Source organism: Phalacrocorax carbo, chromosome 2 (genome assembly GCF_963921805.1).
Source record: "Phalacrocorax carbo chromosome 2, bPhaCar2.1, whole genome shotgun sequence".
Classification (NCBI taxonomy): domain Eukaryota; kingdom Metazoa; phylum Chordata; class Aves; order Suliformes; family Phalacrocoracidae; genus Phalacrocorax; species Phalacrocorax carbo.
The window spans coordinates 18,109,257-18,133,569 of NC_087514.1; the positions used below are offsets into that span (position 1 = coordinate 18,109,257).

A 24,313-nucleotide genomic window follows, 5' to 3' on the forward strand; every position below is an offset into this window, starting at 1 on the left:
ATTGGGTCCTCCACCACTTGCATCAAAAAGTTGTCCTCGATGCTCTGTTGGAGCCTTCTGGATCATGCATGGCTCGTCATGTTGCTTTTCCAGCAAATATCAGGCTGGTTGAAGTCCCCCATGAGGACCAGGGCCTGCAATTGTGAGGCTACTTCCAGCTGTCTGTAGAAGGCTTCATCAACTTCCTCTTCTTGATCAGGTGTCCTGTAGCAAACGCCCACAACAGTGTCACCCATATTTGGCTGTCCCTTAATTTTTACCCACAAGCTCTCAACTTGTTCTCCTTCCACTCCAATGCAGAGATCGATGAATTCCAGTTGCTCCCTCACATAAAGAACAACTCCCCCACCTCGCCTTGCTGGTCTGTCTTTCCTGAAAAGCCTGTAGCCATGCATGACCACATTCCATTCATGCGAGCTATCCCACCATGTCTCTGTGATTGCAGTGAGATCATGGCCCTGTGACTACACACAGATCTCTAGTTCCTCCTGTTTATTCCCCATGCTGCGTGCATTGGAGTACAGGCATTTAAAAAAGGTGCTTGAGCACACAGGTTTCCCTGGAGTGGTGTACAAGGACCCACTGTAGCCATGCAAACCCTTGAGGTGGTTGGTTTCCTGGTTGCCATTGCATGAGGCTGCTACAGTATGTTTATCACTGCTCAGGTTGTCCTGTCTTATTCCCCCATTGTGTGTGATGGCATTAGCATTGCCATTTTGTCCCCCTCCCCCAGAGTTCCTCAGTTTAAAGCCCTCCTCACCAAGTTTGACAGCCTGCTGCCAAAGATTCCCTTGCCCCTTCCTTACAGGTGGACTCCATCCCTCCCTAGCAGCCTAAGGTTGCTGAAGAACATCCCGTTGTCATAAAAGTCAAAACCCTCACATCAACACCAGCCGTGTAACCAGGAGTTGATTTGTATTATTTGCCTATTTCTAGGTGCCCATTTTCTCCAACAGCTAATATGGAGGAAGAGATAACTTGGGCACCAATATTTTTCACGTGCTTTCCCAGAGCTTTATAGTCTTGCTTAGTTCTGGCCCAACCCTGGCTTGCAGCATCATTTGTGCCCACATGGAAGAGTAGCAGAGGGTAGTAATCAGTGCTTTTGACAAGTTGTGGCACCCTCCCAGTGATGTCTTGGATCTTAGCTCTCGGGAGGGAGCAAACCTCTTGTGACTCCCTGTCAGGTTGGCAGATGGGTGCCTCACTGCCTTTTAACAGAGTCACCCACTACGAGTGCTCTTCTCTTGTTTTTGTGGTATCCACTCTGTGCTGCTGGTACAGTTGCACCTTGTGGACCTTGCTTGTGGGTGTCTGCAGCTGCTAAAGCTACAAATCTGTTGCTGGTGGTGATACTGGGAGGTAGGGGCTGAGGCAGAGCCCTTCTTTTGCGGGTCACCAGGGTCCAAGGTGCCTCCTCCTCCTCAGTGGTGTCTGCTATGGAAGCATGGTTCTGGGGCCGCCTATCTGTCTCTGCCTCAGTTCTACTAATACTATGCAGACTTTTAACTATCTCCTGCAACTCAGCCACCTGGCACAGCAGATCATCAACCTGTGCACGCCTTGTGCAGGTACTTACTTTAACACCAGAAGAAGGGGCAGGGCACTTGTTGCAACCTACCACCTGTACCGAAGCCTCCTTCCTTACCAGTTCCATCTGGGTGGATGCATCAGACCTCTCTGGGGCTTTCACCATGGGAACACTTGTTTTAGCTCTGCAGCAAGTGTCTACCTTCCTGGCAGAGACCTAGAGTCCTTCCCTGAGCTGTAGGCTGTAAGCTGTAGGTGGCATACAGCACCCTCCATGCTCGCCCTGCCTATGCAAACTGCTGCACAAACTGCTGCGCCATGCCCTGGCTGCCCATCCTGGTCACTCGCCCTCCTGGGCTGTTTAAATCTCCCGCGGTTGCTCGTGGCAAAGCCCAGGCTGCATCAGCCTCCCTCGCGAGAGCTGCTGGGACCTGGTGGGCCGCTCTGTGATTCCTCAGGCTTCCCTGGCTCCAGAAGAGAAAGGTGTCTTCTTCTGGTCAGTTATAGAACAATTAGCAGAGAATATCAAACCTTATGGAGTTTTGAGGTATTCAGATTTCTAAACTGATTTTTAAAAGCCTCATATACAGATATATATGTACAGATATGTATAGACAAAATAATTGGGAAATTGTAACAAAAGTACAATGACAAATGTCATTAAAAATAATTTACCATGCTGTTTGCTTTTATGTCAGCGTTTCCCTTATTCCCCCATGAATAAGCACTGCTCTTCTGTTTTCACAGAATATCATCAACCTCATACTTAGATTATGAATGGGTCTTTGTGCCCTAGTGCTTTACATTCACTAACGTGCATAGTATTAGCTGTGCCTAGAATAGGGAATACCATTGTTCATGTAATTTGTGTTAGCTATTACATATAAAGGAAATACTTGTTAATATTAGGCTATATGAAAATAAGGATAATGAAGGAAAGGAATTTGTGCTTTTCCACTTTTATGACGTTTTCCTTTTGGAAGCCTTTTCAAAATACTCTGTTTTGTTGTATTTTTTTTATTGTAAGATGCTAGTGCATGCAAATATCTTTACACGATCATTGTGGAGTTTGGTAAATAATTCTGTATGAGTTTTTTCTGCAAGGTTTCATCACATGTTTTTTAATATTGAAACATAAAGTTTTATCAGTACCCACTATAAGGGTGATAAAAGCAATGATACTCCTCCAAATTCCACTTACAAAATATCCTTCATCACATGTTTTTAATACCAAAACATAAAGTTTTATCAGTACCCACTATAAGGGTGATAAAAGTGATGATATTCCTCTAAATTCCACTTACAAAATACACTTCACTAAAAAATGCAGTGTCAACATACATGAGATTTTCAAACATTAATTTTTAGTTTACCTGACTCTTGCCAGAATTTCTTCAATAACATCTCTGCTTTAGTTTTTTGTTTTATTCCTTCTTAATTAGAGGGGAAAAGAAGGCTATTTCCCAAATGCCATTCATTTTTGGCACAAGCATGAGGTAACACACTAAATCACAGATTTATGATTCTTTCTCATCTGTCTTATATAACGACTAGGATAAATAATAACACCACCTTTTAATTAAAAACCAAAATGGCAATCATTTAGCAACTGATAAAGTAAAAAGTGCTCTCTGAAGGTCTTTATGATACTATAGGTTGTCCACAGTTTATAGAAATATTTTACAACTGTGACAGACAAGCCTTTAAAACCAGCAAGCTGAAATTATGACATGTAAGAATCTGATGTCAGAGAAAGGCCTGATAAGTTGACTATTTTCAACTGTAATCAAGATTTGAAACAGAAATTATATTAAAGGAGAAGAACATTTATCTCATAATGCCCATTTAAGTACTGATTTTTAAAATTCTTCCAAACTGAAGAAAAACCCCAAACTTCCCCTCAGAAAAACATAAAATAACCAACCAAACCAAACAAACAAAACAAGCTTTTTCTGGGCTTATTTCCTGTTTTGTTCTGTGCCAAGTTTGCAACACCAAATGTCAGCTCCATATGGAAAAGTACAAAATCTTTTGAAGTCAGCATTATCAATTCATAAACAATCACAGCTAAATACCTAGAAGGATGCTTTTAGAATTCTTTTATATTCTTCCATTAATTTGAGAAACATACACCAGTTAAAGGAGCAAATGTTCATATTCACCTTTTAACTTTCATTGTCTAGTAGCTGTACATTCAGAATCTTGTTACTGACAAGAGAAAACACACCACTTACATGGAGCCAAGACTTTACTGCTACCCTAATTAAAATGTTAATCTACTAATCAAAACATAAAGAACAACTATTACTAAGTCCAAATTAATACAGGAAAGTCTTAATAATAATATATCATTTTTTAAATACAAGGATCTTATTAATATCTAATCCTTTCCTCTGATATTGTGCTCCCCCTTCCAATGCCCCTCTGGTTCTAAAGTCAAAAGGACCAGACTTCCTCAACAAGAATCAGGGTTGGGGCACATTTACAGCAAGTCATCTGTATCCTGAGATTTTCACTGGGAGGAATACAGCATTTATAGTGGGGATTTCTTCCTCAGTCTTGCAGCTGACATTTGGCTCCTCTTCTAGGTGATTTCCTTGTACCTCTTTCTCATTGTTTCATAGCTTCAGTTAACATAAACAGCTACTATGTGTTACACAGTGCCCAGGTTTGTCAAACCTTTACTATATCGAAGTCAGAAGTAAGGTCAGAAAATAGTCACTTCACCTCCAGATGACTGTTAAAAGGAGGTAAACCAGCTCTGGCCAAAGCAAGCCCAGAGAGGACTGAATGTTGTGCAATGTCAGGTTAGTACATAGCCTGCAGCCTTTTACTACTAAGAGCAAAAAGTCATATTTACTGGATTACAAGTTTGTATTGCTTGTCAGGACCATCATACCTAAAAGAATGGAAAAATTGACTGATACCTATTTGTAAAAAAATGCTTCTTCTTTTTATGTCATTGTTTGATTTTAGCTTGGGAGCAACGGTACACTTCTCCTGCGATGAAGATTATGTGCTACAAGGTTCAAAAAGTATCACCTGTCAGAGGATAGCTGAAGTTTTTGCTGCATGGAGTGATCATAGACCTGTATGTAAAGGTAAAGAGGAAATTTTACTCTTATAGTGATTTGTTCATTTTACATCTATCTATTTTTTGATAGCCAATCCTATTAATATTTTGTAAGTACCTCAAGTTTTAGTCCTTGTGTCCCCAATTTATTAGTAAAAATGGTCTCATCTATACCCTTGTTTAATATGAACTTTGTCTGTATTTCAGTATGCTTTAGTTTACTTGGGAACTTACATTATGAAGTTCACTTCATAATGATCTGATGAAAAACTATCACATGTTAAATATTAAGATGCACCAGGATGGATTTAAAAATTGCATTGATTCAATATACAATCAGTAGTTTATGAAGCATCTTCATTACATTTTTGCTAAGCAGATGAGAAAGACTTGAATGCAGTTTTGGTAAGGACTGGAGAAGTAAGTCTATACATGGGTTCAACCTTGACCAAATGGATAAATGACAAAAAAATACAGAAAAATAGAAGAAAAGCACAAAGTCATTCTCTTAATATATTTGATGTCCAAATAGTATGGCAAGAAGTATGATGAATACCTGAATCAAGGAACGGAATTATTAGTGTGTGTATATATACTTTATATATATATATATATATGTAAGTAATTATAATGAAAATATTAGTGTGTGCATATACATGTAAATTGGCATAAAATCAAAGCCTAATATCAAAGAGTACAGTTTGTTCACAGAGAACACTTGTGTATGGGAAACAGAAGGAACATTTATCTTGTAATTCAAGGCTATGGATACTTTTACTAGTGTCCAGAAAAAAACTGTGAGATGTTTCTGAACAGTGAAAGGGGGGAAAAAATCTTAGGGTGGTGTCCAGATGATGTATAGTAGAAACCCACAAAAGCTGGAAAATTACATTGATTTTTTTTTTTTTTTTTTTTGCCTAATACCAGGACAGTCTAAATGGTACTCACTATGGATAAGAATGAAGTGCCAGATGTAGGTAGCTAGCCAAATCTGAGATGAAGAAAACCATAATAGGTGTTACTGCTGCAGAAATAAGTTTACGATGGATCACGACAGTATATGCGTCAATAACAGCATATCACAGAAGCAAGTAAAAAGTTTAGGTTTATATGTATAAATATACATAACAACAACATTTTATATCCTACTACTGTGTACTATATGTATGTATAATTACTAGAAATTGCTGAAGGGATACACACACAGAGATACACATGAATAGCAGAATAAATCATGTAATGCACATAAATGAAGCTTTATTTATAGTTAAACTGGTAAGGCTTTATCTACTAGAGTTTTTCAGTGTATTCACATATCCTAAATTAGGTGTGACAGCATCTATTAGTCTTGTCTGTGGGTCACTCACTGGGGGAGGTTGTCAGACACAGCTGATTAAATAGAATCATAGAATCATTAAGGTTGGAAAAGACCCTTAAGATCATCGAGTCCAACCACTAACCTATCACTGCCAAGTCCACCACTAAACCATATCCTCAAGCACCACATCTACCCTTCTTTTAAACACCTCCAGGGATGGAGACTCAAACACTTCCCTGGGCAGCCTGTTCCAATGCCTGACAACCCTTTCAGTGAAGAAGTTGTTCCTAATGTCCACTCTAAATTTCCCCTGGTGCAGCTTAAGGCCATTTCCTCTCATCCTATCTCTTGTTACTAGGGAGAAGAGACCAACACCCACCTCGCTACAACCTCCTTTCAGGTAGATGTAGAGAGCAATAAGGTCTCCCCTCATCCTCCTCTTCTCCAGGCTAAACAACCCCAGCTCCCTCAACCTCTCCTCATAAGACTTGTTCTCCAGACCCTTCACCAACTTCGTTGCCCTTTTCTGGACACTCTCCAGCACCTCGATGTCCTTCTTGTAGTGAGGGGCCCAAAACTGCACACAGTACTCGAGGTGCGGCCTCACCAGTGCCCATCTCCCACCTTAGGTGCCTAAAGCTATGCAGTGTGAGTACCCCTGATTTTCTCCACTATGGAAATGATGTTTCAAGACAGGAGTGGACCACTGAAAATAGGACAGAAGAAAATATTAAACATGATCGAAATTGTCTAAAATACAACTTACTGTAAACAAGTGGGTAAGAGCTGGGCTGGTTTGATCTGGAGAAAGAATAATCTGGAGAAAGAAGAGGGAAAGCATAAAATGTAGTGGGCTACAATTGTCAAAGGAAGGTTTATGGTGGGACACTAGCAAAACTTTCTGAAGTAAAGAATATTTAGGTATGTGAGTAGAAGTTTTCAGGAACATGTTAGATATACATATATACAGAACCATTTAAATACATGTAATCTCATCTTGAGCTGGGGTAATGGACTAAATATCTTTCCACAGTTTTTCCAATTCCTGTTTCCTGTGCTGTATAAATGAAGGTGCACCCCGATTTCAAAACTGATCAATGAAAAAGAAAATCATTAAGATTACATACAAGTGTGGCTGCATGACAGGATTAATGTATTTCTTGTATGATAACCATAATAAAATTACATTCTAAAGATTCTTGGCTCTCATAACCCACATAAATTTTAAAATAAATGGTAACTGTACTTGCTATCCTCTGCGTATTATGTATTTGGTAATACAATTTAGTAATCTGTCATTGAAAAGGCAGTTTAAAAGGAAAGCATACCACAATTAGCATTTCATTTATCAATACCAAAATACAGTTGCATACTGTCAGGCTTTTTTTAATTTTAAATTTTAATAACAAAATGTTATCAGCAGTACTGTCATAAGACTGAGATGTATGCATAGCTACCTGAAGTTTAGAAATGCAGCTCAGTAGCTTTTGGGGACTATGGCCTTCAAGCATAAATGGTTGTTAAATATATTGCTTTTCACTTTTGTATAACTTTTGAATTCTGAATAGCAGCAGGTATCAAAATACTTATGCATAAAAGGGTAACCACATTCTTCAGTACATTTTTTTTCTTTTTTTTTCCCACTATGGCTATATTTAGAACTAACACTGTATAACAATTTACAAATCACGTTTGTAAACATGTGTCAAATGATAAAATAAGCATTAATACTAAACCAGAAAGAAAAAGAAAGTGTAAATCCAATGGAAGCTAACAGTTCTGGCAAACTTCTATCTAAGTGTGAAACTGCAGAATATGTATTAACTAAATATCCAAACCCACCATAGGTAGAACATGTAATTCACAACCAACAGGTCTGTTTCACCTCTTTACAGTCACCAACGTCATAGACCTAGCTAATTCCACCTTAAAAAAAAGAGGACCGATATTAAGAAAGTTATTAGGAATTTATATAATGCCAAATGGTGAAAAAACAGACAGATGGTATAGATATTATAGTTTGTCAAATATGGAATGCTTTAGGGTGTCACTAGTTGCATTAAAATTACTGATTTAAGTATCTTCGGTGTGCTATAAATTTGGTTCTTTTGACAAACAAGATGTTTCAGTTAGGCTCTTAGATGTACTAAAACTGGAATATAAACATTTCTTCTGGATTAATAATTATGTCTCCTCTAAGTTTCATGCACAGAACATACAATAAACACTTTGAAAGAATTTTGCATAAGTAACATAAATATTGTGTAGTAACATGAAGAAAGTATCTGTAAAAATATGTGTGCATTTCCTTGTTGAACTTGCATGTTTGAGTGCAGACCATGTGGGCAAACACATGATGCAATCATGCATAAATGTTATTTTATGCAAAAAAATTAATATTTTCCTGTGAACTGATGCAGCTTTGCAGATAACAAGAACACATGTGGTATATTAGTTACTTCAACTGTTATTCTATGAAATGTTACTTAAAGTGCTGCTGTCTATCATGTGGTGTTTCCTATTTGAACAGTACAGCTTGCAACTGTTTTCCTTCACTTATAGAAATTATATTGCGCACACACCAAAAATCCCACAGTAATGATACATTTTTCAAAAATGGCATGTGAATATCAATAATTAGGTACATTAGTATACCATAATTGGGCAGGAACTTCCCAATTCTGCTAGATGCATTTGATTTGACATCATAAATCCTCAGAACTTATTCTCATAGGGCATATGAGTGGCTGAGTATAATGGCCTGCCAAAAGTGACAGATTAACTCTCCTTAGGAGTTATCATGTAACACCAGCTGGAACTGGCATAAGATCGTATTCATGAAAATGAATTTGGAATAAGTTTGAAGTATTTCCACAGGAGAAATATAATAGGACTTTGGGAAGGAAAACCGATATATCACTTCCAAAATATAAGCAAATATTTTAGATGATCAATATCTTTTAGACCTTTAGACTAGTTTCCAGGAAAATACTACTCTGGAGGTTTGGCTGATATCTGACCCTTTCGAATTCTACAAGACACTATAAGAAAATTGTAAAGTTACATTAGATATCCTGAATAGATTTAATTGCAGTTGGATTATCTTATGATTTGCCAACAATTATCCTTTCTTTTCATCTTTATTTTTATTTTTTAAAGATTTCTTATAATTTATATCTCCCATCACCCTAGCAAAATAGCAGTTTCTCAGGTAGATGGACCTGCTGAAGAAATATGGCAAAAAATCAAGGCATTTGCGCCATTGTGATTTAAGGACAAGGTATATTGAAAAGAAGTTAGAATTTGGAGCTATGAGGAAAGTATGGCTTTATGTTGTAGGCAGCCAGACGCATTAACATAAGCAGTGGCTGAAAATTAACTGCTCGATCTCTACATTCCATTAAAATTTTAAAGTGGATTCATCCTCTCAGACACTTTTTTTTAGCTGGATTTTTTTTTTTTTTTGAGATCAATATATCATGAAAGCTTAAAACTGGGGATTTTAAAATTTGTTCCAATTTAATTTGCCTCACTCAGATCTTGTAGCATACCATTGTTACAGGACAATAGAATAAACAATGTCTTCCCCTCCTTCCTGAGAAAGAAAAAATAATGTTCAAAAGATGACATGAGAATCTGTACCCAGGCATTTACTGTACATTGAATTACAGTTGAAGTCCGTTATTTGAAAGATAAACATTTCTGCAGTTGTTATTTTTTATCCCAAGAAATGCTTAATACATGTGGCTGTAATAACATGACTTCTTACATTTTCTCTGTGACTTAATACAAGAGAGAAAGTTTAAACACTTCAAGATTGAGACCCTACTATTTATCTGCCATGGGATTCGGTATTCCCCTACAGGGTAATGCCATTATTGCAAAGCCAGCTTGCTTGAGCAGAGACAATTATCTACTTTATGAAACTATTTGCCAGTTGATAAATCTCTTCCTTTCATTTACGTTTCAGGAAACGAAACAGATAGATCTATTCACAGTTGGTCGATTAGCCTTTTTATTTTCATGCCTGCCGCTCCTGTTTTCTGCTTGCTTTTTTCTCAGAGCCTGTGAAACATTTATGAATGCTGCCTTTTATAAGTCTGCTGGCAAGTCAGCAACAAGTTCTGCAACAAGTACAGTATTTTGGAAACGCTCATCTAATCTGTAGAAAGAAAAGTGGTTTTGAAATAATTCTTTATATCTGAGAAAACTAAAGGAGAGACACGATTTATAGTTTAAATCATGATCATCCAAGTAATAGGCAGGCAACAAAGTAATCTGGATTATTAGCAGAAAAAGGAACAAATTATATTAAGTATTTTAATTGGGTTCTGACAAATTTATAATACAGCTTTTTTGCTTCATATTGCTATTTTGGTCGGTTCATTTCACTGACTAAAGTGATTTTTAAAACAACAGTGAATTCACAAACCCAGTATATTTCATTTGATAGATTGTAAACATCAGTTTGATTAACATGGATATGCAAACAGAATGTACATCATTAATTTTAGACCTTGCCTTTATAAATGCTACTTACCTATAGCAAATTTTCAAAAAATCCACCCTTGTCTCACTTCTCTCCAAAATGCAGACATGTACTTGACCTCTTAAATGTGATGCTAACAATGTATGTGTATATGTATACAAACACCCACATATAGAGGTAAAGCATCATAGATAAATTGTGCTGAAAGTGATCCTAACAGGTCAGCACTACTTTACTCTTGTTGTATTTATTCCCGGGAGATGTTTGTCTAACATAATTTGTTTCCAAGGAAAGTGTTCTTAGATCCTACCCAAGCATTCCAGTTCTTCATTAGCCTTGTAAGTAGAAGAATTTTTCTAATTCAAATGTGAACCTTTGTTGCTGTACTTAAACAACTTATTTCAAGAGGTGCTTCTACTTATATAGCAGGTTATTTAATTCACCTTTTCAATGGCTTATTGTGTACGTCAAGAATACCTGCTCTTCTTTAGACTAACCAAAAGCAGTTCAGTCGGTCCTTCCTCACAGGTCATATTTATAGACCTCCAGGCTTTTTCATAATTTTCCCAGCGGGTCTGTGTCTTTCTTAAAATATAGTTTCTAAAAATGAGCTTAGTATTTTAGAAGGGGCTTTCCCACTGCTCAGTGGAGAGGAGGATAATTTTTTTGCATTTCCACACATTTTTCTACCTATAATTATGTACATATCTTCCAGTTTGATTGTCTTTTCATAACAGTAGGATAATTTTTCCTCGGGTTATATTTCTGAGCTACTGTAACCCCTGAAGACTGGCTGCCGAATGACTTGCTTTTTATACTGTACTTGTGAATTGATTATTCCTGCTTTTATGCTTTGTCCTGTACTTGTCTCTACTGAACTGCATCCTATTTTAATGTCATTTCTTCAATTCTGATTTTCATTCTAATTATGTTTGCGAATATATTCACAGTCCTTCCCAGCTCCTTGTTAAATGCAGATTTAATAAGTATGCACGTCATTCTGCTGTCCAAGGTGTTAAAGAAAATACTGAATAATCCTGACCCAGGACAAACCTCTGTGAAAACCCATTCAGTTGTTCTTTCCTTTGATACTGAGACACTGATCAAGAAACAGAGAAGTCTTGGCTGGAAAGGACATCAGGAAACCCTCTAATTTCCTGTTGCAAGCAGGGCCTTAGATTAGGTATTCCATGGCTGTCTCAAGACAAGTCCTCACTACTTCCATTGGGATTGATTCTACCACTTCCCTCAGCAACCTGTTGTAACGTTTAATATTTCTGACAAGAGAGAATTTTTTTCTTATAACCAGATGGAATTTCTCCTGAAGAAACTTGTGCCTGTTACTTTTTATTCTGTCTCCATGCATCTCTGTGAAGAGAGTATCTCTCTGTTTTGTATCACTACCTTTTGGATAGCAAAGGACTGTGATTAGATTCCTTCTTGAGGGTTTGATCTCTAGGTTGAACAAACCCTGTTCATTCAATCTTTTTTAATCTGCCAAGTTCTCCAGTCTTCCCGGTGGTCTTCCACTGGACCCTTTACAATCTCTTGTTGTCTCTCTTAACCTGGAGGAACCACAAATTGACAGCATTCCATACATGGCCTAACAAATAATGCATAGGGCTGAATAATCACACCCCTTCATCTGCTGGCTCTGTTATTAGTGATATAGCCCAGGAGAGTTTGCCTGCTTTGCTGCCAAGGCACATTGCTGAGTTCTGTTCAGCTTCCTGTCCACCAAGATAACCCCAGGTGACTTCCAGCAGAACTGCTCCCCAGACAGTCAGCCTTCATCTGCACTGCTTCTGGGGCTTATTTTATCCCATGTGTAGGACTTCACAATTATCTTTGCCAAAACACATATCATTCTTATTGGCCCAGCCTTCCAGCCCACTGAGGTCTCTCTCTATAGGGTCTCTTTCTTCTGGTACAATTACCTCTCCTCCCTCTGCAAACTTGGTGAGTGTGCATTCAACCCCAACATTCAAATCAGTTTTAAAGATAGTGAATATTATCAGACCCATTACTGACCCATGAGGAACTCCACACATAACTGTTTGCCATTTTGACTTTGAGCCTTTGACCACCATCCTTTGGACTCTGCGGTATAGCTAGTTTTCCAAACATCTTGTGGTCTGTCTATTCACCCCAAACATGCTTTAAGCGTTTGTGAAGAAGGTGTTGAAGGTCACTGTCAGACATCTTCCTAAATTCAAGGTAAATTATGTCTATATCTCTCCTCTCATCCACTGACTGTGGTTTTTTTCATCATAGGAGGCAACCAGGTTGGTTCAGTTGTACTGGACTTCTGAAGTCCAGTCTTTATTCTGCTACTTGTCTTTCTTATGTCCTTTAGGATTTGAAACTCTATGATGCTATGGTCATTGCAGCGAAGCCCCACATTGAGGGTCATGACTCCAAACAAATCTTTCTTATTTTTGAACAGTAGGTCTAAAAAGGCAGCACTCCTATTTGACATATTCTGCAACTGTATTGGCAAGTTGTCCAAAGTTCACTACAGAAATCTCCCAGATTGCTTTTGCACCACAGTGCATTTCCTAGCAAACATCAGGGTAGCTGAAGACCCCTGGGAGAACTAGGGCCTGCAGACCAAGGCTTCTCTGAGTTATTTGCAGAAGGCTTGGTCCTGAGCAGGTGTTCTGTAGCAGACACCTACAATTAGATCTCCTCTGATGGATATCTTGCTAATTTTGAAACAAAGGCTCTCTACAGAACCATCCTTTCGTTGTTGACACAGTCCATTCACTCAACATTCTCTTTTACATAAAGACACACGACTTCTACCCTCTGCATCTCCTGAATAGCTTGTAACTATCCATTGCAGTACTCCAGCCAAGTGTCACACTGCATTTCTACAATTCCAATGAGACCATAACTCTTTGACTATGCATGGAGTCCTGGTCTTGCTTGTTTTTCAGACTGCATGCATCTATGGTTTTTTTATATTCTGTATACAAGAACTGTGAAAAATATTGTTACTAAGTTCATTATTTTATCTTCTTCCAGTTGACTGGTTTTCATTTTTTCCTATTTAGACTTTTGAGTGAGTGGCCTTGCTAATAGCTTTCTGAAAATCCAATTAAATTCTGACTTTATCATTTAATTTAGAAGATTTTCCATGGAATTCTAACAAGCTGAACTTTCTTGCTTTACCTGTAGAGCTGAGCCTTTTATACGCACTCAGACATTGATTATATATTTTTAATAGACTGCGTATCTTTAATCAGCTTCCCCATACTGAAAATGTCCCTTGTATAGCTTTGTTGTCAGGATAATGCATTGCTTCTTATGCTTTCACAGTTTTGGTGATGACGGTAGATTTTTTTGATGGAGGTTTATATATATTTATACAACAAGCAAACACTGTTTATTTGAGTTTTAGCTGTACCACCTTTGGTATTAAGGGACTGCAAAAAGAAAATTATCTTCTTTAATTTTTTCTCTATTTTGACTTTTATATGTGATTATAGCTAATTGTTTTCACTAAACTTTGTTCTCCTTTAGAGTTTATATGACATACTTCCATATGCATAATTGTCATTCATAGTTTCTCCATGTAGGTTCACATTAATTTTGTGGTTTTCACATTTTCTTTGGCAGTTAGAAAGCACACATATTATATGGTAGGATAAGTTTCTATCTTTCAGAAAGTGTTTCGTAATTACGAGGGAAATAGAGAACTAGACGCCTCAGAAAGTTAGACATTTTAAGTGTGTGAAGCAACAATATATATTTTACAAAGGAAAAACCTTTACTGACACCAGAGACATTTTAATTTAAAAAATTATACTTCTTTTTAAACTGACATATCAGATTTTTGTTTCCTATGGATCTGTAAAGCTACATTAACTGCCATGGTTCTCTATTTATTTTAAATAAACTAATATATATAGACAAGTTAAATTTCAGCCATTCAAAATATACTATATAAGTCAGAAAAGAAACCATACTCCATAAGAATATCTCTTCCCACTTCTGATCATACTAGTTTTCCGATACTCACCAGTTAGGACTACAGAGTTGCTATCCTACACATTTTTGTGCAAGATTCATAATTGCATCTCTGTATGTATCATTTTTGCTTAACTAAATTATTTGCCATACTGATCATGTTTTTTGTTTCTTCATACTAATCTAAAATATAAAATTCATTTAAATCTCTGAATTTAATAGCAAAACTCATCTGAAAAGCAGTTTGGCATATTGGAATGGCAAAAGCTTTCCACCATTTTACTGATTTCTGTCTCTCACCAAAAGCTGATTCCATACTTTAATAAAATTTAAATTTTCTCTTCAAATAAAGGTAACGACTTAGACATATAAAAACCTTATTAACACTAAATGGTAAATCAGACATATTGGTGTGTTGGAGTTTGCTTCCAGAGAGGTGTAGTAAATTCCCTATTTTATGAAAAAATGTTAAGGGTCAAATTTTGTTGGTCTCGTGTTTGTATTTTACTGAACTGTTACTACTGTCACTAAGTAAAGTAATTAAGTGGGTTCAATATACAGCTGTGACCATAAGTTAGTATAAATGTAATTTTTGTTTTAGAAGGTATTAGACAACTGTGTCTCTATGCTTATATATTTCCAAATACTGTACAAAATATTCAGAAGTGCAATCTGAACTAATCTTCAAACTGCATAGGAATTATCTGCATAGGAATAGTAATCTAAGTCATGCCTTTAGATTAGTTCCAAAAAAGAAAACAATTTCTTGCTGAAGAATAACGAACCAAAACCAGGACGGAAACCTCTGAACACACAAAAGTAAGATAGAAAGGAACTGATCTGATTCTAAAAGATGATAATGATTAATTTCATGTTATTCACACTTCTAACATTTCAATGTCTTCAAAACACAGCAGCTGGGAGTTCAACTAGCGATTTGATGCTAGCTTGTATTGCCACAATCTTGACTTGAAATAGTAACCGATGTATTTTTACAGACTTAGGCGTCAAATATGTCTATATTCAAAGAGGCTTCTTATGTTAGAAGGATCTGTTAATGGTGAATTAATCTGAGTGATCTGTATCCCTGTGGAACTTCTCTTCTTTGTTGTATTTTAGAAACAGGTAGCCGATCACCCATGCAAGTGACAACTAACCAATATCAAGATTGTATGGCAGGGTTCTCAAATCCTTAAAATAAGTAGGGACACATTCAAGAGATCCAGGAAAATGTGGTATATGTTATTAATTTACCACTATATATTTCTTTACAATTCCACAACTTTCAGCTTATGTGTAAATTATTCTCATATTAAATAGACTTACTCATGAGAAACTGTGTAAATCAGTTCTCTGAGGCAGTACTTCCAAAATCCAGTGGAAACAATTTTTTTCATCTGCTTTAGTTAGTCTTCCCAGTGTTCTACGAATCAGCACAGAGCCATGAGAGGCAGTGCATACTTAGGTGAACTGCCTTGTGAGCAACTACTTTAATTCAGAAAGCTTGTCAAAGAACGTATAAAAAGATATAGGAGGTGTATAATTTTCAATAAATATAGAATAAATGTTATGCAGACCACTTGTTATGTCTCTGAGAGATTTTTCTAATAATCAGTAAAAGCTAAATAAAAAATTGTCTTATTTTTACAAGTATATACTACACTACCTGTAACCTGCAGCACTTTAAAGGTTGCAGTGATTGAGAACAAATCTTCATGTGATTCACACAAAATCAGAAGCAGAGGCAAGGAACCTGTGCTGCTTATTGAGATCAAGACAACAGGTAATGGGATAAAAGCAAAGATGGGTATATTGAAGGAGCTACAAGTACAGTATTGAGGCTCAGAGGCAGATATAAATTACTGAGTAAAGAAATCACGTAAGAATTTTTTTGATTATGTTTTATTGGCAAACTGTGGATTATAGACTTGAACATAAAGTGTTAGCATATTAGAATATTATATTGTCATATTAGTGTAGAACATTGCTTTCACTACAGTTATTGCTGAACAGAAAGTACTTTGATATCCACCAAAAAACACAGAAGTGTTTTGCACATCAGCCACTTGACAAATGCAACGAGGTCAATCATGTATAGGCATTAAAAGCCTAAAGGTGCACATTTTTCTCCCTTTATCTCCAAAGAAATGCAGTATCAACCCATAAAATTTCAGTATTTTATGCGGCTGATTCAGAAGCCTTCCTAAACTGTACATAAGTATAGCTAATAGCTTCATCTTTGCAGCTTCTTACATCTGTATTTTCAAATGAATGAAGATTCATGTATTAATCACTCCTTTTTTCCTCCTTAGCCAGACTTTAGAAAACCAAGTGATTGGTTTAATTTGTGGTTTGCTTTTTTTTTCCTTCTGGATTTCAGGCTATGGTACTGAAAGCAAATGCCTGTTAGGAATATTTCCAATGAGTATGAATAATAGAAATTAGGAGTCAAAGACTTAGCTTTTATAATTATAGAATGACATGGCTTTCCTTTGAGACCTTAACTACGATGCTACCCTGAAAAAAAACAGCAAACACAACTCATAACTCTACCACAGCATACATGCGAAGGAGATGTGCTTTACATCTCAGCTCTGCCCCAAAGGATGGACTCACATGTTCAGACGGAGCAGCAGATTGTGTCTAGAACACTCACTGATTTTCCCCTCCTGGCTTTCTTCCCACAAATGAGCCGCAAGAGTCATACAGTTTTTAATTAAAATAATAGATTAAAAGCTGTGCTCGGTGTTAGTTTCAATCATGACCTCAATGGCTTCTGTTACTGATCATGTATGAGAAGCCTTCCTCTCGTCTCCCTCCTCTTTCCTTGTTTTCAGTCTTCTGGTGTGGCTTTGAACAGACTCTTCACCACAGTATTGCTTCTCTGAGGGGTAAAGTGGTGCAGGATGGATAGAAATAGTGACATTCTTTCTAGATGCTAAAGGGACAGAAGGAACAAGTCTTCGTGCACCAGCAGCTAATTCTCCTGTTTTCAGTATTGATCAAATAAGTATGCTTTGTAAAAGTGCAACACAAATGTATGGTAATTTCACATACCTTAATGTGAAGTTTTTTATTCAATTAAGCAAGATGGTCTGCCAGAATACAGAAGAAGCAATGATTTTTTAGCTTCTGCAATTTATTTATGGTGTCATTAATAATCACCAAAGAAATATAGTAAGCTCATGTTTAGCTGAGGTTGCTTATCAGTTCTGCAGCTTCATATAGGAGAAGGTAACCAACTGTGCATTCAGCAAAGATCTGAATATCAAGGAACCAACAATAAAACTTCTATTGACTTCAGCAGACTATGAATTTAATGCCTTAAAAATGTCATTCTCAAGCAGGAAGGACACAGTTTATGTTCCTTGTATTATTTGTGATGTGAGATGCAACCTACAGTAAAAAAGGATATCAGTTTATTTAAGATATGCTACTGTAAATAACCCTATAGACTGATTTGTAAATAAATGCCCTTTGTAGTCTTTAAAAATAGCTAACACTATGTTATGTAAGTCTAACTTTTACAAGTTTCCTTTAAAGTTTTCAGTGCTTCAGCCATTCGTTCAATGGGTTGGACAGTGATTACAGCAGAAAAAATGCTACCTTGCCATACACCAATACATATGCACAAAAAATGCACAGTGCTGAAAGTGATCTTTGTGTTCTATTATATAAACCCTTGTCTCTTGAGACATTAGTGAAGGTAACAAGATAAGTCACTTCTTGAAGTGTTCTCTCAAAAATAGAGCAGTTTCCCTTAGCGTAGTTGCCATTTTTACTCCAAATATTTATTTTTTTTTTTTAATTATGTTTGGACACAAAATAAAGTTTATTTTACTTTGTCAGAATAACTAAATAGGAATATTCCATTATCTTGTATGAGGTCGTTCTGTTTTTGGTCAATGGTATTTTAATCCTGCACATCTTGATTAATATAAGTTAGAACTTGTTTTATGAATCTGCTACATGTATTTTGTATGTAAGTTAAAAGATAAACCTTCTTTTTACAGTCAAGACTTGTGGATCCAATCTTCAGGGACCTGGAGGCACTTTCACATCACCCAATTTTCCATTCCAGTATGACAGCAATGCTCAATGTGTGTGGGTCATCACAGCTATCAATACTAATAAGGTAAGTTTAAAATCCTGGCTTTGCTTTTTAAAAAAAAAATAATAAATCCAAAGCATATGTAGGCCCATGACATTTTTCACTAATATGATTGCTCTCTACAGTCCAGCTGCTGTACTTGGTGCATTGCAGGCATTTCTAAGAAATGGCTGATATTAGATGGGTATGGGCAGATGCTGTTTCCTCTAAGAGTGTTTTGGGTTTTGTATGCCAAGTAGATGCCATCATGTTTTTATGTGATTCTCTTAGACTATGTGAGAAATCACTGAGGTTCATTCATTAACTTTCACTTCCTGAAGGACTGTTCTGAAGTTGTGTAATTTATTTCATTGTCTGAACCACCGTATTAAAATCCCAAATGCTTTATACCTACACTTTAAACCAAAAGTACTGGGAGTTCCGATAATGCCAGATGAGTCAAAGTAGAGTAATAAAGCTAAGTTATGACACCACTTGTCTTCAAATTCACGAGCTAGGCACCTGGTAGCAATGGCTATATTCTATTTCTAGGTTTACTATTTTATCTGAATTGAGTGTTATGGAGTTGTTTAGATGTAATAAAACAAAAATTAACTGTATAGCTCAGGAATGTTTTATAAAGGACTACCAACATCTGTGTTTGCTGCTGCAGGGTACAGGTACATTCTACCTCCTAATTTCTGTCTCATATTGCCACCTGTATCACACTCCATTAATTGATCAGAGATGCTGAGAAAAAACATGTGAGTTTTTTAAGCAGAAAGACAGAGGACTCAGTGAAAATCTGATTACATTTCAAAAACCATTTAGCTACACTGGTGCATTTCTCTGTCTAATCTTACAAAGTCCTGTGGAAGTCATCCTTACGTTCCACTTTGGAAGAAGAAAAAAAGGATATTTAATCAAGTGATTAGAGTATTTCTAATGAAGACAGTAGATGTATTTGGGGGGGAAGGGTTGTTTGTTTCTTTTATCCTTGTTCCAAGGACTGCTAATCCATTGTATCCAATTTATAGATCATGAAAATTGTTTCAAGAATCCTTGAAAGGAGATGTTGTCTCTGTCCCACAGATGGGCACAAAGTTCAAAAGTAATAGTAAAGAGCCATTTCTCTGGCCTAAAGAAGCTGTATATTTTTATTTCTTTAATCAAAAACTATTAGTGAGCATGATGAAATCTGTGCACATCCAGAATTTCTGAGAGAAAGTTCTGTCAAATGTGGCAGTAGATGGAATTTATTACCATATTGTTTGAGGAAATTAAACACAGCTCTTACACTTTGAACAAATGCTTTAAATGGTTTGAAAACCATGACTGAGCTTTTGTATAGAATGCATTTAAGACCTTTTTGGCCATATTTTGCATAAAATGGTTTCCTTTCTTAAATGTAGCAAGGGCATGTCTACACAACAAAAAAACCAAATAAGATTTTCTACATTCTTCCAATGGTAGAAGCAAAACTTTAAGCTCACAAATTCATATGTATGTACTGGAAAATCATAGGGGTTTAGTTACTAATGACTTGAAGAGTGTTAAGGATTACACTCAGGTGGAGGTATTCATGTCTAAATGCTGTCTTCCTCCTCCCTCCCTGCCAATTCACAACATGGCAATGGAGTGTTATCTTCAAAACCTCAGAACTTCATTTTGACCAAAGGTATTTTTCACTGAGGCATTCAGAAACATTATTTCTCAGTATTGTTTTCCTTACAAGTTTACAGTTTCTGTTTTCAAGGAACTTTGGATTTAAAGCTGAGTGCTGAAAATTAAGAAGTGAACAAATGGTTTGTCCCTGTCAGTGTGGTTCACAGAGTTACAGAATGACTGAGATTGGAATTGACTTGTGGATATCATTTAGTTGAACTCCCCTGCTCAAGCAGGGCCACCTAAAGGAAGTTGCCCAGACAGTCTTTAAGTATCTCCAAGGATGGTGACTCTACAACCTCTCTGGGCAACCAATGCTAGTGGTCAGTTACCCTCACAGTGAAAAATTGTTTCCTGATGTTCAGATGGAACCTCCTGTGTTTCTTTTTGTGCCCACTGCCTCTGGTCCTGTCACTGGGCACCATTTTTAAGGGTTTGGTTTAATCTTCTTTACATCCTCCCTTCAAGTGTTTATACACATTAAGATCCACCTGAGCGTCCTCTTCTCTAGGCTAAGCAAGCTCAGCTCTCTCAACCCTTCCTTATATGAGAGATGTTCCAGTCCCTTAATCATCGTAGTGTCCTTTTGCTGTAGACTCTTTCTAGTAGCTGCTTAATTCTCTTGTACTAGGGAGGTGCAGTTGTTAGGCTTGTTTTCCTTTCTCGCAAAGCACTTAGGAGATCAAGTTATTCTATGTGTATAAATTCCAGTTCAAATGAAAACAAAATAAACCCGCTCTTTTAGTCAGAGGTTAAAATAAATAGTTAAAATAAAAGGTTTTCTTAAAAAGGTTTAAAAAAGTTAATTTATATTGGATTTTTTTTTTCTGAAACTGTATATACTACAAAATAGCATATTAGCATAGCATGAAAAATGTCCCAGGCCCTGACTGATAAGAATATATAAGCACACACCCAGTTTTAATAGTCGGGGATGAGCAAGAAATCATAGGTTGAATATCTGCTGGTTCAGTAATGTATTTCAGTGCATGCAAGATTCAGTTTGATTTGATTAGTACTTATGTATTGCATTATCATGATAAGGTTTTAGTAGTAGGGGGCTGCAAGTGTGACTTCTGTGAGAACTGGTCAGGAGCTGCTCCCATGTTGGCAGAGCCAGTTCTAGTTGGCTCCAAAACAGGCTCATTGCAGGACACAGGTGAGGAAATCAGGCAAGCTGGTGGCACTTCTGTATTAATATATTTGGGAAAGTGTAAAAAATGCTGTGCAACGGCAGCTGAAGGTGAGTGAGAATATGTGGGAGAAACAACCCTGCAGACACTAACGTCAGTGAAGAAGGAGGGGAAGGAGGTGCTCCAGGCACCAGAGCAGAGATTCCCCTGCAGCCCACGGAGGTCCACAGTGGAGCAGATATCCACCTGCAGCCCATGGAGGATCCCACGCTGCAGCAGGTGGATGTGCCCTGAAGGAGGCTGTGACCCCATGGGAAGCCCGTGCTGGAGCAGGCTTCTGGCAGGACCTGTGGCCCATGGAAAGAAGAGCACACTGGAGAAGGTTTACTGGCAGGACCTGTGACCCCATGGCAGGCCCATGCTGGAGCAGTCTATTCCTGAAAGACTGCACCCCATGGAAAGGACCCATGCTGGAGCAGTTCATGAAGAACTGTAGCCCATGGGAAGGACCCATGCTGGAGAAGTTCATGGAGTATAGCTATAAAGGACCATCTCTCATGGGAGGGGTCCCACGCTGGAGCAGAGGAGGAGCGTGAGGAGGAAGGAGCAGCAGAGACAGTTTCTTACCTCACTGTACATTCATCTACCCATACTTCGTCAGTTTGCTTATAAGAATGTTATGGAAGACATTGTTGAAAACCTTACTGAAGTTCAAGATCATCATCCACTGCTCTTCACTCATCCACCAAGACGATCATCTCATTGTAGAAGGTTTTCAGGTTGATCAGGCATGATTGCCCCTTCATAAATCCACGCTTGCTACTTTCAGGCATCCTTCTTTCCTTAATATGTTTCAAAATGGTGTCCAGGAGTATTTGCTCCATCACCTCCCCACAAATCAAGGTGAGGCTAACTGGCCTGTAGTTCCCCAGATACCCTTTCTTGCCATTGCTGAAGATAGGTGTGAAGCTTTCATTCTTCCAGTCCTCAGGAATCACTTCCTGATCACCATGACGTTTCACAGATGATCAAGAGTGGCTCCACAATGACATTGGCCAGCTCCCTCAGCACCCATGTGTACAATGGACCTTTGTATACCCATTTTGTTTAAATGTTCCCTAACCTGATCCTCCTCCAGCTATAAACAGTCTTCCTTGCAGCAGAATTCCCCTAATCTCAGGAGCCTGGGATTCCTGAATGCAAGTCTTATCAGTAAGGACAGAAGTGAAGAGGGTATTCTGTACATTGCTCTTTTCTGTGTCCTTTGTCACCATGCAACCTGCCCCATTCAGTGGACAGCCCCTGTTTTCTGTCATCTACCTTTTGCTGCTGACATACTGTAGAAGCTCTTCATGTTCCATTCAAGTCCCTTGCCAAACTTAACCCCAGATAGCCTTTGGTTTTCCTAGAAATATCCCTGCATGCTCAAAGGTGTGTCTCTCTGCTCCTGGGTGTCCTGACCCTGATTTCATCTCTCTTGCGCTTCTATGTTTGAGTTTAGTCAGGAGCTCCTTGTTCGTTCATGCAGGCTTACTTGTACCTTTGCTTAGTTTTTTATTCATTGGGATGAACATTTATTGAGTTTGGAGGTAGTGATCTATGAATATCAACCAGGTCTCTGGACAGTTCTTCTCTCCAGAACCATCTGCATGGGATTCTTTGGAACAGAACCCTGAACAAAGTCTGTTCTCCTGTCAGGGTTGTGTTCCTCCTGCCTTTTGCCTTGCCTCCCTCCTTTCAGGATCCTGAACTCCACCAATCCAGTCACTGCAGCCCAGTCGGCCCCAGTATTTACGTTGCCAACCAGCTCTTCCTTGGTTGTAAGCATGAGGTCCAACAGAGCAAGTCCCCTTGTCAACTCTCAATCACCTGTGTTAGGAAGTTGTGATTAGCACACTCCCTAAACATCCTTGATAGCTTGTCCCCTGCTTTGTTGCCCTCCTAGGTGATATTGGGGTGGTTGAAATTCCTATGAGGATCAGTACCTGCACGTGAGGCTTCTCCAACAGTGTACGATGGAGGAAATTCGTGGTCTGTTTTCCTACTTCTAGATTGTCTTAACATGGTTTCCACCTATTTTCTTACATACATCAAGCAAGTGATTTTTGCCACTCTGGCAAAAATTTTTGCCACTCTGGCAAATCCATGGCCACTCTGGAATCAACTAAAACTTTATTGATCAAAAATAGCAAAACTATAGTTCCAGCGATCTGCCTGAAAGTATGCAAAGAAAATCAGGCCTCTCTGTGGTATGCTAACGGTGCAACAGAATTTTAAGTTCTCTGTTTTGGCCTGAACTGTGATTCTCATATTATTAACCCCTTGGGTTCATAGGAAACATTCTTGTGAATAACTGCACAGAAATGAGAATAAGGGTTTCTCGGTTTGAACTCCACTTCATTATATCTCTCACATCCAGTAAGATACTTGAACATCTCATGGGTTGTTGTACAAACTCAGCAGCTAGGTTTTGGAAAATGCTATGAATTGCTGGTAATTGATTATGACATTGCGTAACGGGATCTTGTAATGTTATGCTTACATTTTGAATATACTAATAATCTTTGTATTTTTGTGGTTTAATTCCCTTCCCCTCCCCAGAAGCAGTGTATTTTTTTCTATTGCTTTCCTCCTAAAAATGTAAAACTTGTTTTCCTTTAATTGTTACCATATCAGATCACATGCCTGAACAGTATTTCTTACCAAGAAACAGCTGGAAATATTGTTTATAACTTTTTATGGTATCACATTTGGTTTATTCTGTCTCAGGTATGAACTGTACGCACAGAAAACAGGTTGCAGGCTGAATTTTACAGTTACTTGCATTGTGCTTCAGACCAGTCTTTTTCCAGGTCCTATTATGACCCATTTTCATGGGACAAGTAACATAGAGTTGGTTTATCCATAGACTAGCAGCCTTTCTTAAAGGGAGATAGCAACTTCTGAGGTGGAAAAGAGAAGCCCAGAGAAAAGACTTATTTTATTTAGAGATTTGTGTAGGAAAACCATAGGTAGAAGAAGCTAATGATTTCTGATAGGCTTA

At 37.7% G+C, this 24,313-nt stretch overlaps 1 protein-coding gene across 1 annotated transcript in view; it reads left to right on the plus strand.

Moving 5' to 3' along the window:
* CSMD3 (CUB and Sushi multiple domains 3) overlaps positions 1-24,313 on the plus strand; it is a 669,880-nt gene that overhangs the window by 256,888 nt on the left and 388,679 nt on the right. The window contains exons 12-13 of the mRNA XM_064441769.1: positions 4,507-4,631; positions 18,396-18,517. Coding sequence (XP_064297839.1) covers positions 4,507-4,631; positions 18,396-18,517 — 247 coding nt within the window. The remainder of the gene's footprint in view (positions 1-4,506; positions 4,632-18,395; positions 18,518-24,313) is intronic.